Source organism: Taudactylus pleione, unplaced genomic scaffold (genome assembly GCF_031769625.1).
Source record: "Taudactylus pleione unplaced genomic scaffold, aTauple2 ptg001274l, whole genome shotgun sequence".
In the NCBI taxonomy this organism is placed as follows: Eukaryota; Metazoa; Chordata; class Amphibia; order Anura; family Myobatrachidae; genus Taudactylus; species Taudactylus pleione.
The window spans coordinates 1,746,999-1,766,643 of NW_028285674.1; the positions used below are offsets into that span (position 1 = coordinate 1,746,999).

Consider the following 19,645-nt stretch of genomic DNA (forward strand, 5'->3'; position numbering starts at 1 on the left):
TCTTTTTAATAAACTGCAAAATGGAAGTCCTAGTTCAGGCTTCAAGTGTAGTGCTCATGCGTGACCCAGAAAATGTCGGGTCACACATGTGCAGAAGGGACCTGGACTGGCTGGCAAATTGGTAAGTCTCTTTTTCCTGCTGCCAGCCAGCCAGTACAACATTAGATTGCTGTGATAAGCAGGACTATAAAATCTTTTGTATTGGTGCCAAATATTGCCACAGGGATCAACTGAGACCTGAGTGAGTGTGTGTGTGTGTATATATATATTAGGGGTGTGCACCGGCCACTTTTCGTGTTTTGTGTTTTGGTTTTGGATCTGGATCTTTCTTCGTGTTTTGGATCTGGATTGGTTTTGCCAAAACCACCCTTCGGTGTTTTGGGTTCTGGGTTTTGTGTTTTGGATCTGTATTTTTTTTTAAAAAAGCATAAAAACAGCTAAACTCATAGAATGTGTTGATTTTTCTGCTCCTATGCTATTATTAACCTCAAAAAGCTTAATTTCCACTCATTTCCAGTCTATTCTGAACACCTCACACCTCACACCTCACAATAGTGTTTTTATGTCCAAAAGGTTGCACCGAGGTAGATGGAAGACTATGCTAAGCGACACGAGTGGGCGGCACAAACACGTGGCCCATCTAGGAGTGACACTGCAGTGGCAGGCAGGATGGCAGTGTGAAAAACTAGGCCCCAAACAGTACATAATTCAAAGAAAAAAAAGAGGTGCAAGATGGAATTGTCCTTGGGCCCTCCCACCCACCCTTATGTTGTATAAACAGGACATGCACACTTTAACAAACCAATCATTTCAGCGCCAGGGTCTGCCACACGACTGTGGCTGAAATGATTGGTTCGTTTGGGCCACCACAAAACAAGCTGGCAATTAATCTGTCCCTGCACAAACTGGCTCTACGGAGGCAAGATGTCGTCCTCATCCTCATCCACCGATTCCTCACCCTCTCCAGTGTTGTGTACATCCTCATCCTCACAGAGTAATAACTCGTCCCCGCTGGAATCCACCACCACAGGTCCCTCTGTACGTTCTGGAGGCTGATCTCCCTGGAAGAGTTGATAATTCATTTTTATGAACATCATCTTCTCCACATTTTGTGGAAGCAACCTCCTACGCCTTTCGCTGACAAGGTTCCCGGCTGCACTAAACACTCTTTCGGAGTACACACTGGAGGGGGGGCAACTCAGGTAAAATAGAGCCAGTTTGTACAGGGGCCTCCAAATTGCCTCTTTTTCCAGCCAGTACAGGTACGGACTGTCTGGCATGCCTACTTGGATGCTGTCACCGATGTAATCCTCCACCATTCTGTCAATGGTGACAGTATCATCTGCAGTGACAGTAGACATGTCAGAAATTGTTGCCAGGTCCTTCAGTCCGGTCCAGATGTCCAAACTTGGTCCTGCCTGCCCTGCATCACCGCCAGCGGGTTGCTTAGGATACCTAAGTTTTTTCCTGGCAGCCCCAGTTGCGGGAGAAAATGAAGAAGGAGCTGTTGACGTGTCACGTTCCGCTTCAGCTTACAGTGTTTTCACCAGCAGGTCCTTGCACCTCTGCAGGCTTGTGTCAGCCAGAAATAGAGACACCACATATGCTTTAAACCTACGATCGAGCACGGTGGCCAAAATGTAGTGGTCTGATTTCATCAGATTGACCACCCTGGAATCCTGGCAAAGCGAAAGAAGGGCTTCATCCACAAGTCCCACATGCCGAGCGGAATCGCTCTGTCTTAGCTCCTCCTCCTCCACCCCTCTGTCCTAGCTTTCTCCAGCTGCTTCTGCAAAAGCCTGTTGAGGGGAATGACCTGACTCAAGCTGGCAGCGTCTGAACTGACTTCACGTGTGGCAAGTTCGAAGGGCTGGAGAACCTTGCACAATACGGAAATCATTCTCCACTGTGCTTGAGTCAGGTGCATACCCCCTCCTTTGCCTATGTCAAAGGTGGATGTATAGGCTTGAATGGCCTTTTGCTGCTCCTTCATCCTCTGAAGCATATAGAGGGTTGAGTTCCACCGCGTCACAACCTCTTGCTTCAGGTGATGGCGGGGCAGGTTCAAGAGTGTTTGCTGGTGCTGAAGTCTTCGGCACGCAGTCGCTGAATGGCGAAAGTGGGCAGAAATATTTCGGGCCACCCAAAGCGTCTCCTGCATGCCTATGTTGTTTTTCAGAAAATTCTGCACCACCAAATTTATTGTGTGAGTAAAACATGGGACATGGTGGAATTTGTCCAGATGTAATGCCCGCACAATATTGGTGGCGTTGTCAGATATCACAAATCCCCAGGAGAGTCTAAGTGGGGTAAGCCACTGGGCGATGATTTCCCTCAGTTTCTCTAAGAGGTTGTCGGTGGGGTGCCTCTTACTGAAACTGGTGATACACAGCGTAGCCTGCCTTCGAACGAGCTGGCGTTTCTGAGATGCTGCTACTGGTGACGCTGCTGCTGTTGCTGCGTAAGGTGATACATCTACCCAGTGGGCTGTCACAGTCATTAAGTCCTTAGTCTGCCCTGTTCCACTTGTCCACATGTCCGTGGTTAAGTGGACATTGGGTACAACGGCTTTTTCAGGACACTGAGGACACTTTTTCTGACGTTTCTGTACAGTCTTGGTATCGCCTGCCTAGAGAAGTGGAATCTAGATGGTATTTGGAACCAGGGACACACTACCTCCATCAATTGTCTAAATCCCACTGCACTAATGGCGGATACCGGACGCACGTCTAACACCAACATAGCAGTCAAGGCCTCAGTTATCCAATTTGCTTCAGGATGACTGCTGTCGTACTTCATCCTCCTCGCTAAGGACTGTTGGAGGGTCAATTGTTTAGTAAAAGTAGTGGTGTTCCAACTTCCTCCTTTGGGATGATGAACGACTCCCAGCAGCAGCAAGAGCAGCAGCGGCAGCAGGAGGCGTAGCAATGCAGGATTCTCCAGAGGAATCCCGGATAGGAGAGTCAGTCATGCCAGTGACATGGCCTGCAGGACTACTTCCGATCCTGACTAAGGAGGAAATTGACGAGGAGGGAGTTGACGGTGTGGTTTGCAGGCGCTTGGATACAACAGGACAACGGGATTTAGGTGTCCCTGGACTGCTTACGCTGCAGGTGCCGTATAAGGGAGGATGTTCCTAGGTGGTTAACGTCCCTACCCCTACTTATTTCACCTTTACATAAGGTACATATGGCAAGACAGTTGTTGTCCGGATTCGGATAGAAATATTGCCAGACCAAAGAGGTGGAATGTTTGGTCTTCTGCCCAGGCATGACCGTGATGGGCTTTTTCATCCCACGGACAACAACTGTCTCCCCCGGAGCCTGATTTAAACAAACCACATCACCATCAGAATCCTCCTCGCCAACTTCCTCCTCAGCGCCAGCTACACCAGTATCCTCATTCTGTTGTACTTCAACAGTGACATCTTCAATTTGCATATCAGCAAATGGACTGTGGGTGCTCCTTTCAGCACTTGCAGGGAGCGTGCAAATGGTGGAAAGAGCCACCTCTTCCCATCCAGTGCTGGGAAGGTCAGGCATCGCAAACCACCACCACACTTGGACTCTCCTTGGGGATTTGTGATATCTTCTTAGAACGCACAGTTCTTCACTGTGCTTTTGCCAGCTTAACCCTTTTGATTTTTTTAGTGGGAGGAGGGCTTCCATCGTCATGTGAAACAGAACCACTAGTCATGAACATAGGGAAAGACCTTAGCCATTCCTTGCCACTCCGTGTCGTAAATGGCATATTGGCAAGTTTACGTTTCTCTTCAGATGATTTAAATGTTTTTTTCAAGGTCATTTTCCTGAACTTTGCCATTTGGGATTGTATGTGCCCTCTACTATGACACTGGGCATCGGCCTTGGCAGACGACGTTGATGGCATGTTATCGTCTATGTCATGACTAGTGGCAGCAGCTTCAGCACTAGGAGGAAGTGGTTTTTGATCTTTCTCTATTTTATTTTTATTGGAGAAAGTTTGGTCCTCCATTTATGTTATATCGATTTGATATATACGTGCGGCTAAGGCGCACACAAACACAGAAAATATTTTTTTTTTTTTCTGGAGAGTAGTGCACTTTGTGAGTTACACCACCCTTTAAGAAATGAGCCAGCCGGCTCTTTGCTTATGGGACACAGGCGCACGCTTGGCGCTGCTCCTTTGTTGATGCACGTGTGGCTACTGCGCACACAATTCACAAACACAGAAAATATTTTTTTATTTGGTTTGGAGTGTACTTTGGGGGTTACAGCACCCTTTAACGGTCAAGCCAGCCGGCCCTTTACTTATGACACAGGCGCACGCTTGGCACTACTTTGTTGATGCACGTGCGGCTACTGCGCACACAATTCACAAACACAGAAAATATTTTTTTATTTGGTTTGGAGTGTACTTTGGGGGTTACAGCACCCTTTAATGGTCAAGCCAGCCGGCCCTTTACTTATGATACAGGCGCACGCTTGGCACTACTTTGTTGATGCACATGCGTCTACTGCGCACACAATTCACAAACACAGAAAATATTTTTTTATTTGGTTTGGAGTGTACTTTGGGGGTTACAGCACCCTTTAATGGTCAAGCCAGCCGGCCCTTTACTTATGACACAGGCGCACGCTTGGCACTACTTTGTTGATGCACGTGCGGCTAATGCGCACACAATTCACAAACACAGAAAATATTTTTTTACTTGGTTTGGAGTGTACTTTGGGGGTTACAGCACCCTTTAACGGTCAAGCCAGCCGGCCCTTTACTTATGATACAGGCGCACGCTTGGCACTACTTTGTTGATGCACGTGCGGCTACTGCACACACAATTCACAAACACAGAAAATATTTTTTTATTTGGTTTGGAGTGTACTTTGGGGGTTACAGCACCCTTTAACGGTCAAGCCAGCCGGCCCTTTACTTATGACACAGGCGCACGCTTGGCACTACTTTGTTGATGCACGTGCGGCTACTGCGCACACAATTCACAAACACAGAAAATATTTTTTTATTTGGCTTGGAGTGTACTTTGGGGGTTACAGCACCCTTTAATGGTCAAGCCAGCCGGCCCTTTACTTATGACACAGGCGCACGCTTGGCACTACTTTGTTGATGCACGTGCGGCTAATGCGCACACAATTCACAAACACAGAAAATATTTTTTTATTTGGTTTGGACTGGAGTGTACTTTGGGGGTTACAGCACCCTTTAACGGTCAAGCCAGCCGGCCCTTTACTTATGACACAGGCACACGCTTGGCACTACTTTGTTGATGCATGTGCGGCTACTGCGCACACAATTCACAAACACAGAAAAAATATATTTTTTTTAGCACTTGGGGGGAGCACCACTGACAGACAGAGCACCCCCTGGACAACACTACAGCACCCCTTTAGGACTGGGACACTGCACAGGACTTTGGACACAGCCCCTATGGACAACTGACTGCACAACACAGTCCAGCCAGCCCCTATGGACTTTGAAGTAGTGGACACAGCCCCTATTAACAACAGCAGCACAGCACAACACAGCCAGCCCCTATGGACTTTGAAGTAGTGGACACAGCCCCTATGGACAACAACAACACAGCGCAGCACAGCACAGCACAACACTACTCTGCACTACACTACACTACACAGCCCAGCCAGCCCTAACTCCCACCCTCCCTCTTCACTGTCCACAGCCGAGTGAGAAAATGGCGCCGACGCGGGTACCTTATATAGGATCCAAAACCTGCGAGACCCGGAAGGCGGGATGATGACGTTTTGCCTCGATTTCAGATCCGAGTCAGGCGGGAAAAGTCGAGCCTGACTCGGATCGGCCTCGGATCGGGGGGGCTCCGGGGGGTTCGGATTTCAGAAATCCGAACCCGCTCACCCCTAATATATATATATACATACACAGTGTATATACAGTATATATATATATACATATATATACATACACATACAGTATATATACATATATATGTGTATACAAAATATGTGTATCTTCATTCTGTTCTTGTCACTGAGTATCACAGTGATCTCAAGAAATGGCTGGTTTTCCAGTCTCAGCTTGCCCTCTGGCAGGGCATGCACAGTTTGTAGTTCAGTTCCACACTGCACAAAGTCACTGCTGAAAGACAAATAATTTCTGTGCCACTTACCTTACCTCCTGCTTCTAGGCCATCCTGTGGCTCCTTCAGTGCAGGGCTGTTGCTGCTGCTGTGGCTCCGCCCCCATGGTCTCGTGCTGCTGTAGCTCAGTAAAGAGCTGCCCGTGCCTAGACTGAGTCATGCAGGCTAATGGAGTCTTGAGTCCTGCAGCTTGAGCTAAGCCCCTCCCCCATGACGTCACCACTGATTCCGGAAAATAGAATCAGCGGTGCTGCTAGCTAGATGGAGGAGCCGGACAGCAGACGCCCACTGTCACCGCACATTACCTGCAACCACCGGGTCAGTTAACAGCCTGTAATGACTGCTCAGCAACCAGCTGCACAAAGTAAAGAAGTGTGCCGTGACATGCGCTAAGCCCCGCCCTCCCACAATAGAGGGCGTGTCTAGGAATTGCCGGGGCCCACCGGGGAATACCCCGACTCCCCGGCAGCCCAGTCCGAGCCTGCCTTCTTGTAGATAGCATCGCCGATAATGACAGGGGTGCATAGTCCCCAATCATACACTGAAGAGAAGCAGTATCAGCGCACATAACGTGCTCTGAAACCACTTTGGTGGTTCATACATCTCCCCCGAGAGAGCCACCGAGCCCAAAGTGCAGCGAGTGGACAAATTTAATAATGTACACAGACACAGAGACAGGCAATATAATAGACACAGGGGGGATGTCTGGAACATAATGGACACAAGGGGAACATAATAATGAACACAGTTGGGTAGGCATAATCGTGGACACAGGGGGAACATACTGTAGGTAATTGACACATAATAATGGACACAGGTGGGGGCAGTGTGAACATTGGTGGCCACAGGGTACATTGGTGGCCAGTGTGAACATTGGTGGCCAGTGTGAACATTGGTGGCCAGTGTGAACATTGGTGGCCAGCAGTATGGGTACTTACTGGTTTTATTAGAAGACAAGGTGCCAAGAAATTGATTGTTCATTCCTGTACACACTGAACAATATGAACGATTTTAGACAACAGTATCTTCCAAATTGGCCTGCATCTACAGATGATGAAAGATATTGTTTATCGCCCAGCGGGAGCACGCATCATTGGTCATTCATTGCATACACACGGAACAATATGAACGATTTATCATTGAACTATATCATTATCGTTTGTATCGTTCAAATATATCATGCCGTGTGCATGCCCCATAAGGGGTATATTCATTAAAGTGCGGGTTTATACAAGTGGAGATGTTGCACACAGCAACCAATCAGATTCTAGCTATTATTGTCTAGAAGGTGCTAGATAAATGATAAGTAGAATCTGAACGGTTGCTACGTGCAACATCTCCACTTGTATAAACCCGCAATTTAGTAAATATACCCTTAATCTTAAGGGAAGGAATTCTGTAGAATAATCACTCTTTTTTCAGCTAAGTGGCTACAGTATTTTCTATGTAAAACATGTGGTGAGTAGATGGCGTTGGGCATAGGGCATCAAAGTATGTGAGTCTACATTGTCCAAAAATGTAAATATGTCCTTTGTTTCAGTTATATTTTTTTTTGTAATTATTGAATAATATCATTATTTCCATTTTTTAGCTGATTATTTCTGCCTCACCAAATCACAGACAAAATGTTTCTCAATTGGAGCTATTCTAAAACATCACATAAAAAACATTTTGAAACAATATATGTATTGCAGAGCTATTATAAATAAAGCAAGAATAATTAAATGTTTTAAAGATATTTTTGTTGAAAGTTTATTGCATGGCTCAGCAGAGTTGTGCTGTAACAGGTTGAATGCTAAAATTTCACTAGTGGAGGGGGAGTCTACGGAAATTATGTCCTATATCACAGTAGTTAATGACAGTTCCCACTCACATGACTAAATTAAATGTAATTGTCAGGTAATTAATGTTACAACTTATACTCAAGTGTCAGTTATTATATATAGAACATAAAGTGACAATAACCATTTTTAAAATATAAGGCATATTACTTATATTATACAGCATTGTGATGCCAAAGCCATCTGTTCCTGTCAATACCATTTATTTTATATCTATTATTTGATACTTTGATGAGGGGCTGAGCAGATAAAAACATGAAAACTACACAACGAATTTCAGTACAATAAAGCATTTCAAGTATTTATACAAATTGTCTCATGTACAAAACAGAATAGAACTATGTTCAGCAACACCTATCTCTGTTAAAATATACACATTGTCAATCACAGTTTTAATGACTAGATTTAAATTTAAAGCTATACATTTGGTGTTACCAAGATTGTAAAAGTAACACAATGTCCTTAAAAGTGTATTGGACTGCATGGTTTTGAAAAAATACAAAAGTTCCACTTTATTTAAACATTTAGCCATTAAAATATGTAGATGATCTGTAAATACAGTACCTTAATATACCAACATGTAAATTACTGTATGAACACTCAGTCAATGGAATCTTCCTGTTCATAGTATCCAGGTCCCTGAGTAAAATCCATTGGTTTTGTTGTGAAGATACCTTGATCATGTAGGACCAATTAAGAGTGTACATCAATATTAATGTACAACTTGTGTAAGTGGGATGGAATCTGTTGGTGTTAAAACATATTTTCAAGCAATATATATGACTCACTTCACTCTATAAAGAAATGTAAGCAATTATGCACATGTGATTTAAAACACAGAGTTAAAGGCTTCTAGTTAAAAGAGCATCTTCCTTGAAATGTTATCTTATCTGAGAGGACCATGGGAACATCAGCCAGTGTAGAACATGTGTTGAGCCTGGAGTTCTTACTTGACATGGTTCTGGCTCTCTTCTTATGGTGGTAGAAGTAATTTCTAAGATGAAAGCGGAATTTGTCATGCAAGGAAGCATAGATAAATGGGTTATAGCATGCAGAGCTCATGGCAATAAGATGACAGGTAACTTGAATAACATTGATGTAATTCTTATCTAAGATGGAGAACTCTTCATCAATATCCCGGATGAGGTTGACCACTTGAAGAGGCAACCAGCATATTGCAAAAGCCATAACTGAAATAATGAGCATACGGAAAGTCTTCTGCTTCTTTTTAGACCATTTATCTTGATTGTGGGACGTGGCCCCTGGAACATTCCTCCTTCTAAGGTGATAGGCAATGGCACAATAGGATATAGTGACAGCAGAGAGTGGAAGCATATAAGACAATAGTAGCATTGTACAAGAATAGAGAAGCCTCTGTTTTTCTTGATGCTTCCAGAATTCCTCACAAATTATCATGTCATGGCCAACACTTTTGAGATCCAGATAGTGAGTACACATAGATGTTGGTAATGAGACTCCAATGGAGACCATCCAGATGGAAGTTACAATATAAAAGCATGATTTACATCCTATTCTCCTTCTGATAGGGTACACAACTACGACATACCGGTCTATTGCAATGGCAGTCAAGGAGAGCACAGACACAAAGACAGTTGCAGCTTGCATTAAAGTGACAAAGTGGCACATGAATTTCCCAAACAACCATCCACGGATTTCAAAAGCATAGGATGCTGTCAATGGAACACAGAAAATACACATGACCAGATCGGCTGCTGCAAGGTTCCCAATAAGGAAATTGGTAGTGTTGTGAAGCTTCTTAGTAAAGGCAATTAGAAGTATTAGAACACAGTTTCCCAGGCAAGCTACAGTCACCAACAAGGCGTATAAGGGAATAAATAGAGGTTTCATCTCAAAAAGGAGATCCAGACCTGAGAATACCTGTGATGCATTTTCTGTGGACTCATTCGTCAATTGGCCAGCCATCTTTTTCAGCTTTCTGCATTTCTGAAACAGGAATTATACATTAAATGTTATTTTTAAACATCATTTCAACATCATTAAGGATATAATCAAGTAATCTTCATTAAAAAGGAAGCAACAAAATAAACACTAACATTTTAGAATGTATTAATATAATTCATGCTTTTCATTAGAATTTGGTTAAATTAACTATTAGCATAAACTTAATTGTTTTCCCTTCCTGGAATATTAGATTGAGAATATAACTGCTGTCATCACTCAATTGTGAAGGCCCGTTTAACAAATTTGCAGCATGTTAATCATTGTGTTGCTTAATTATTTTTATGGTATTAATGCAGTGATTTCAGGGGAGATTTATTAAAGCCTGGACAGAGATAAAGTGTAGAGAGATAAAGTACCAACCAATCAGCTGCTGTCATTTTTCAACCATAGCCTATAAAATGACAGTTAGAAGCTGGTTCTTTAATACTTTATCTCTTTCCACTTTATCTCACTCCAGGCTTTGATCAATCTCCCTCTTTGCAATTGTTAAGTACAAGAGTTAAAACAAAGACTAATTATTTAGGGCAGGCAGGAATGCTCCACTTCCCATTGCTCCCCCAACCTATCAGTGACCATGCTCTGTAATAATTAGAAGCTTCTAGGACTAGCTTTTAGGACATGCCCTGAGAAAGGGGTTCGGTGATTCTTAAAATTTAAGACAATAGATTATTATATATATGGTTCTTATTTTAGCTGTGCTTTGCTAGTTAATTTACCAGAAGTGCATTTAACTAAATTTTGCAGTGACCAGATTTCCAGAAAGAGTTTTTAAAATATTTTCGCTAAAAGTTTGCATAAAATATGAACACCAACCAAAATGACAAATTTATTTCAGGTAGCATTCAAGGCCAATCTGCTGTATAAAAGTGAACATTTGTCCTTCTGTCCTTCTGTCTTTCTATACAAATACACAGTTTACAACCCAAGTTCGTGAAATTTTACATACAAAAAAACACGGCCGAGGCAGCTAAAAAAAATGTGAAATCGAAATGAATTACTTTTCATTTTTAATTAATTAAAAATAAAATTTTTTGCTGTATGCTCATTGTGGGGCTTTGCACTCAGTACTGCTCTCTGCTGCCTCCAGTGGTGATATTTAAGAACTTTCTTATCTCTACTATCTACTATATAAAAATGAAAATTTGTCCTTCTGTCCTTCTGCCATTCTGTCTTTCAATACAAATCCACAGTTTACAAGCCAAGATCGTGAAATTTTACATAAGAGTGTATTAAAACACGGCAGAGGCAACTAAAAAAATGTGAAATCGAAATTAATTACTGTTAATTTTTAAATAATTAAAAAACACAATTTTTGCATAGCATTCGCACTCTACAGGTCAGGTACGGAATTACAAAAGGATTTAGCCCACAGTTTACAAGCCAAGATCTCTCATGGTTCTACACCTAAAACACCAAAGAAGAATAAAAGCATTGTCCTGTTTGGTTATTGTTAGATGCAGATTTGGACACCATTCTTCTTGGGCCATCTGCAAGGTCAATAATAAAAATATTAAAATTTTATTTTTGTTTCATTTCATAATTTGATTTTATAACATGCACTTTGCTACATACTAAGGAATTATGGAATTTTATTCTGTAGCATATAATCTAAGTCTCTGAACATCATTTACTATGGCTCTCGCATGGAGTTTACAGTACCTTTTAAATGCTGTATGAATTTATTAGGGATGAGCGGGGTTCGGTTCTCAGAGAACCAAACCCACCCGAATTTCAGGGATCCGGGGCGATCCGAGCCAAGCTCGGATCTCCCTGCCTGCCCTGGATCCCTCACCCGAGGCAAAACCTTGCGATGCCGCTGTGGGGTCGCAAGGTTTTTTATTGAGCGGGCTTAACGCTGATTGGCTGAGAGAGCTGTCTGTCACAGCTCTCAGCCAATCAGCGTTAAGCCCATTTAATATTCACACAGGAAGCAAAAGAAGATGGCACCCGCCATCCCTCGCTGCCTGATACCGCCGGCACCCCCGCTGCCAACACCACCGGCACCTCCACTGGCAGCATCCCCTGCTGCTGACACCACCACTGCCGACACTGCCGGCACCCCTGCAATGCTGCCCCACATATTCAGGACACCCTTTGCGACCCCCACACTGCCGACACTGCCGGCACTCCCACACTGAGGACACCACCAGCACCCCTGCACTACCGACACTGTCAGCACACATGCACTGAGGACACCACTGGCACCCCCGCTCTGCCAACGCCCCCGGGACCCTGCATTGAGAACACCCTTGCACTGCCGACACAGTCAACAAACCTGCACTGAAAAACCACTATTGATATTAAGCCAGGCTTATTATGAGTCTGAATATGGTAAAAATTGATATCTGCATCCATGAGGAGAGATCCAACTGATTTACAGTCAGGCCCATAAAGATGGCAACTATACTGGGTTGCAAAAAAGCAGCTCTGCAGCACAAATTTTTATTTATACTTGCTCATGCATCAGCTTACACAACTAGATGGTGTCAACAGTGGTGACCAAAGTTTTTTGTCTACCTCCTTGGTTGCTGGACCTCACTATGGAATGCACAGAGACTACTTCTGGTTCATTCCTTTGTCAGCCCCTTAAGGGTAAAACCGATTGGATGAAGCTTATACACCGTGGAGACCCTGAATGCCAGAAGCAGCTGCACAAGGAACTGGAAGTAGTTGCTGTGCATTTCATAGTGCGATCCAGCAACCAGTAAGTACACAGTCATCCTGGTATCAGAGCAACAGAAGCTCTAGGCCGTGTTTACACTGTATATCCAACAAATTGTGAATGCTTCTATCTCCGAAGTTTGCTTTACACTGTTACAGGTCCTACTTTCTTCAAAGACCTTAGGACTGTGGATGGGGAAGTTTGTCACACTTTTCGTGAGGCCTGCCTAAGGAGAGGTTTGTTGGAGGATGATGTGAAAACAAACATTCTTAAAATCCCGGGCAACGCTGGGTACTCCAGCTAGTTTATACTATTTCTGTCCTTCTGTCTTTCTATACAAATCCACAGTTTACAAGCCAACATCATGAAATATTTCATACGAGCGTATTAAAACACGGCCGAGGCAACGAAAAAATGTTTACATTGAAATTAATTACTGCTAATTTTGAATTAATTAAAAAACTAAATTTTGGCTGTACACTCATTGTGGGGCCTCATGGCATATGGGTAGGGCATCAGAGTGAGCACTTTGTGTTGTCATGTTTTGTCATGCTCTTAGTGTTTATTATCGAAGAGAGCTTTATCAGGCTTTCCCAACATTCTCAGCTGTCTGACTATACCAGATTACGCAACAACATTGACTTCTTTCTTTGAACTGTGTCAATATGATGACTTTGCAAGGACCGTGCTATACTATGAGCTGCCAAAGTATTACACATGGAATGCTTATCAAAAAGTTTTTTTAATGCAAATAAAACAGGGAGTCGCTGTAGATGGTCATCCTAGTATCAGAGCAACAGAAGCTCTTGGCCGTGTTTACACTGTACATCCAACAAATTTTGAATGCTACTATCTCTGAAGTTTGCTTTACCCCATTACAGGTCCTACTTCATTCAAAGACCTTAGGACTGTTGATGGGGAAGTTTGTAACACTTTTCGTGAGGCCTGCCTAAGGAGAGGTTTGGTGGAGGATGATGTGTGAACAAACATTCCTAAAATCCCGGGCAATGCAGGGTACTCAAGCTAGTGATATTATAAAAAAGGAAAAGAAAATGAATTTGAACTGAAATATCAAGCAACAATTTATTTGATTGGAATTTAAAAAATTCTATCAAAACCTTTACAACATAAAAAAATTCTGCTTTTAAGATCTCCTACAATATAGAACAATTAATTTATAACTTTCTTACTGACCCAAATATATCTAAATTATCTTGGCAATCAGGTGATAATACTTATCTCGAAAGGCTAGCAAGGAGATGGGGAGTACAGGAAAATTGTCTGTTTGAGGTGCACAAAATACTAAATAAAATGAAACTTTTATTTAATTGTTTAAAATGTATACATACATGTAGGTAGCAAAATATTTAGTAAAATATAGTGATACTAGAGATGTGTAAAGACTAGAAATACATGTGAAATAAAATATAATAAAGTTCAGCTTTATGCCAGTGTTTTGTTTTGTTTTAAAGTACAAAACATATTTGTATATTTTTAAGGTATCAGAGTTCAGTTGTATATATGAAGTTCTTAGAATCTTGCTATATAATTAGGCCACTTCAGCAAAATTACTTTAGTTAATGGACAAATATAGAATGCTACAAGATGATGTAGCTATTCAGTACACATATTGATTTAAGCTGATTAATGAGTTACAGATATCTATGTAGGTTAGGTAGTCTTCTAAAGCTGGGTACACAATTGATAGTTATATCGTCTGTTCCATTGAATGGGTGATATATCTATATTGCATCTCTGGGTGTGTACAGCAGATATGTGTGCGACATTGTTCACAGAAATATCCAATCTGCTGTGCAGCACAACAGATGATTCATTTATCTGAAAGATATATCGGTCATCTCCTGGTGTGTACGGGCCCCTGATGGTGATTGAAAGTGCAAGATGGGCAGGAAAATTAAATGCCAGTCCAGTTGAGCTGTAAAGCCCGGCACATTGGGCAGACGATTGGTAAGTTTGGATAGATTTACCAATTGTCAGATAGGTCAGCAGGCTGGCCATCCTGCTGATCCGTCGACCTAGAGTGTACCCAGCTTAACTTAATATAGTTTTCATAGCATACAGCAGGGGGGGGGGGACTAGCGTTGGTGCAGCCGGTGGCTTGCACCGGGGCCCGCTGATGTGCAGGGGCCCATAGCCATCGCTGCACATGCCGATAGTGTCCCCAGGGTCCCACAAGTGTAGGGAAGACCGCAGTGAGGGCAGTCTGCCCTACACAGTAACAAACACACAGCCGCTAGCGGCCAATGAGAATCAGACAGACTCTCATTTGCTGCTGTGTCCACGGAGGGAGCCGGCTGGAGCTCACTCATGAGCTCCACCTTCCGGCTCCCTCCACAGCAGGTGATGGGGGGAACAGGGGCGTAGAGAGCCACGCGGGGCCCCGGTAAAGAGGGGGCATGGCCTAATTTCAGGAGGCGTGGCCACACCCCCTTGAAAAAAAAAGTTTTTTGCAGAGCCGGGGAGGGGGCGCTGTGAGCCCCTCAGCCCGGCGCAAAGCCAGTGGGGGGCGCGATCAGTGTGATCGCTCCCCCCTTCAGGCATAGGAGATTGCTGTGGCTGCTGCCTAGCAGCCGCAAGCAATCTCCCACTGCAGTCCAGCACACGCTGTGTGCTGGGCTGCTGCAGAGGGAGGGAGGGAGGAAGTGAGGGGGGGCGGTGCCAGACCCGGGCCCCCGCCGGGCCCCTGCCGGGCCCCTCTGGAAGCCCAGGCCCGGGTAAACTGTACCCGCTCCCCCCCCTCTCGGCGCCCCTGGGGGGGACTACTACTGGGGGCACAGCATAGGGGTGGCTGCTGCTAGGGGCACTGTATAAGGGGGGCCACTACTGGGGGAACTGTATGGGGGGTGGCCGCTACTGGGGGCACTGTATAAGGGGGATTACTACTGGGGGCAATGCAGGGGGGACTACTACTGGGGACACAGCATAGGGGTGGCACTACTGATGGCACTGTATAGGGGTGGCCACTACTAGGTGCACTGTATAGGGGTGGCCGCTACTGGGGCACTGTATAGGGGGGACTTCTACTGGGGGTAATGTAGCATAGGGGGATTATTACTGGGGCAATGCATAGGGGGGACTACTACTGAGGTGCAGTGCATAAGGGGGATTACTACTGGGGGCAATGCATAGGTGGGACAACTACTGGGGGCACTGTATAAGGGGGACTACTATTGGGGGCACTGTATGTGTGGATGGCCGCTACTGGGGGCACTGTAAAAGGGGAACTACTACTGGGGGAAATGGAGCATAGGGGGATTATTACTGGGGGCAATGCATAGGGACGACTACTAATGGGGCAATGCATAGGGACAACTACTACTGGGGGCACTGCATAGGGGGGACTACTACAGGGGCAATGCATAGGGGGGAACTACTACTGGGGGCACTGCATAGGGGGGAACTCTTCTGGGGGCACTACTGGGGGCACTGCATAAGGGACCACTACTGGGGACACTGTATATGGGGCACTGCATATGGGGGCCCAAAGCATATTCATGCACCTGGGCCCACCACTCTCTAGTTCCCCCACTGGCATACAATAAATATATATATATATATATATATATATATGTGTTAACTGTATAGATAAGAAGGACCAACTATATAATTAGGGGTCATAAAATATCCGGACACCTACATAGATATCTCTAACTCATTAATGGCTAAATCAGCTTAAAAAGTTATGTGTTCTGCATGGCTACATCATCTCATAGCACTCTATATTTGTACATTTAATAAAGAAATGTTGCTGAAAAAGCCGAATTCTAAAGTTACCTGCAGTCTTCATACATACAGCTGAACTCTGATTTCTCAAAAATATAAAAATACGTACTGTACCTTAAAGGAAGACCAACAATAGACATAAAGCTGACCTTTATTAGATTTTATATCACATATATTTCTAATCTTTACATATTTATAGTATCACTATACTTTTAATATTTTGCTACTTATATGTATGTAAAAATGTTAAACAATTAAATGAAAGTTACATTTTATTTGGTATATTGTGCCCTTCAACCAGATCTTTTTCCTTATCTCCCCATTTGACTTGTTTAGGCTGTGGCAACACATATATTAATATAAGAAATTGAGATAATTAGGGGTTTGAGAATCTAATAATATGAGCACTTAGCAATTTTCTGTGCAATGGATCCTTTTCTCTCTACGGTTAGCAAGGAGATGGTCCAGACAGCATTTCAACTACCTATTATAAAATATGTGCCAATATTTTAACCCCACACCTTCATTAACTTTTAATAATATTCTGCAAGAAACCCCTTTCTTAAGGAATCCATGGAATCTAGATTTACACATAGGGAGGGTAGAAACATCAATTACTGTGCTAAATGTTTAACTATATTGCTTCTGAATAATTATATTAATTATTTGTAAAATAAATTAGCAAATATATTAAATTATATACTCCCATCCCTAGTTTTACCCGAGGAAGACAGGCAAGGAAAAATATGAGGATGAAAATATGAGGGTAGCCATTAACCTGTTTCATATCATTATCTCTAAGAAATCCCCAGCAGCAATACTATTGTTAAATGCTGAAGCAGCCATTGATAGAATTTGGGAAATAAATAGTGTCCAATTAAGGATATGCTTGTTCTTATTTATAAATAAAACAATATCTAGAAAATAAACCTGTTATCACAAGTCATATCTATAAGCATTGGCGTCAAATATACATTAATTTCTGTTTATACTAATTTTTCATTAATTGACGGAAGCACGGGATACAATATAATTCTGAGATTATATGCACTCATAAAAATAACATCTTTAATTTACATGGCATGGCAATAGGTACCCCCAGCCAGATTAAAAGCAATTGTTAAAGAATATAGGAATGAAAGTATTCAGAGGTGCAAAAGCATGCTGTATGGAACAAGATGAATATGTGGTAATTAACAGAGCCGTAACTAGAGTTTTTGGTGCCCTGTACCAGAAAGAGCATTGGTGCCCCCTCATTTTTCAAAGGGACATAATGCACCCAAAAAAGGGCCATGGCTTCATGGGGAAGGGCCAGGGAAGAGATAGGAGAGGCCAGCAGATGCTGGGGATGAAATAAGAGGAAGCTACAAGCAAGAATGATAATAAACAGAAATTTGACCGGCCCAAACAGCACCCACTGACCTGTGGTGCCCTGTGCGATGGCACCGGCCGCACTACCCTAGCTATGGCCCTGGTAATTAGAAACTCCGTAAGAGTTGGAGACTAAGATCTTCATTATTGTGCAAATAACAGAAGTAGCAAATTGCATAAAATGCAACTTCACAGTGTTTGTAAACAAATATAAATGAATAGCAATTGCAACAATCATTGAATACAGTAAGTGCAAATAATCCCCAGGAGTAACAAATGGCATAAAATGCAATTTCTAGGTCATTGTTGGTATATATAAATGAAATCTTTCAGTGGTGCATGCGTATGCCAGGTGGAATATCATAAAATCTTATATCTGGTAATAGAAAATACCGTAATCAATTTTTTTTCTGTATCTTAATTGTAGTTGCCATAAATGGAAATTAGAAACCCCAGGAGTGACATTTGGCCCATATTCTCTTAGACTTTTCACCTCCTTCACCTGTTTTCCAAGCGGAAAAGTATCGTGCGCATGCCCGATAATCCCCGAATTCATTTTCAAAGAACGCGAAAATGGGACCCGGCAAAACAGGGAGCTTCGAAAAAAATTGAATTTTCGGGAAAACATCCTATCACCCCCCGAAAGATGTCCAGACATGGGGGATCACTATGGGTACCCCCGTTTTTGCCTGCTGAAGGGAAGTTGGGTTTTTAAATAGCTGCGACAGGTGCATAAATGCGGCTTTGAAGAAGGTGAGCAGAAGAGCATTTAGCAATTTATTTGGAAAAACAACTATGCCCATCAAATTTGGGGTACATGAAAATGGGTGCAAGCATATTTTTAAGTCCCTAAAATAATTTTTACTAATTCTTCAAAAATGCACCTGCCGCTACTCACCGCAATGAAGAAAACACCTGCCACATATATGAGAACCCCTCTGGATTGAATTTATCTATTTTACAAGTGTCTTCCCTATTTTTTAACCCCCAAAATGAAAGGTTTTTTGGGGGGGTGTCCAGATTTTTTTTTTTGTTACACACATTGTTTTTAGGGGGCATTCCCAGGGGTGCAGGCTATTGTTTTTAAGCTTGCACCCCTAAACCCCAAATCTGCACTTTTTTCACCAGCTAAAGGCTGGAGAAAACTTATCCCCATTTTTTTTACATTGACTTTTCGCACCTGCGAAAGGTCTGTGTAATTGAATACGGGGATAATTACAATAGGCAAAAATGACGTCATCGCCTGGAATTGAATACGAGCCAGAGTATCAAATGAATTTAGATATACAATTCCATACATAATCCAGCATGAAGTATAAAGAGCCACACCCCACTTGAGTTGGCATAGAAAACAATACAGTGGAAATATTTTGTAATTACTGGGAAAGTCCAGACTGAAGGTAATGGTAATAGAACAAGTGTTCTGCCCCCTGACAAGTGACACCCAAGGCATATGCCTAATGGTAACTTCACCACTACCTTGTGGTCTCTCCATAAAGGAGAAACAGTTAGGGATGCAACATACTTGAAACTTTGCATTCATCACAAAAACAAAGGTGAACCAATTATAGCAATTTGCTAGTTTTGGTGTTTGGAACTGGGGCCGGGCATGAGAGTGCTTTTCTAGATTTAGCGCTTGGATTTGGGGCTGGGTCAACTCTAGATGAAGATTGTGTTAGAAATCAGTCCACTCCTGCAGTATCTCCCCAACTGTGTATACATACTGGGCACTAGGACCCAGAGTCTGCAGAGAAAGCCTGACCTTTCACCTGATGAGAAAGGTATATTTCCCCTTCAGTATTAGTACCTGGAAGTGACGTAGAGTGAGGCCGGAAGTGCATTTCCAAGCCCATACAATCCACCAAAAAAAAAAACTTGTCCCCTCACAGGCTTGATTCACTCAACATGAAGGGCATGGTGGCTTTTACTCATCACAGG

At 43.1% G+C, this 19,645-nt stretch overlaps 1 protein-coding gene across 1 annotated transcript in view; it reads right to left on the reverse strand.

Moving 5' to 3' along the window:
- Positions 1–8,799: 8,799 nt before the first annotated feature.
- LOC148443422 (prolactin-releasing peptide receptor-like) overlaps positions 8,800–19,645 on the reverse strand; it is a 40,190-nt gene continuing 29,344 nt past the window's right edge. Inside the window, exon 2 of the mRNA XM_088462848.1 lies at positions 8,800–9,912. Coding sequence (XP_088318974.1) covers positions 8,800–9,891 — 1,092 coding nt within the window. The 5' untranslated portion in view covers positions 9,892–9,912. The remainder of the gene's footprint in view (positions 9,913–19,645) is intronic.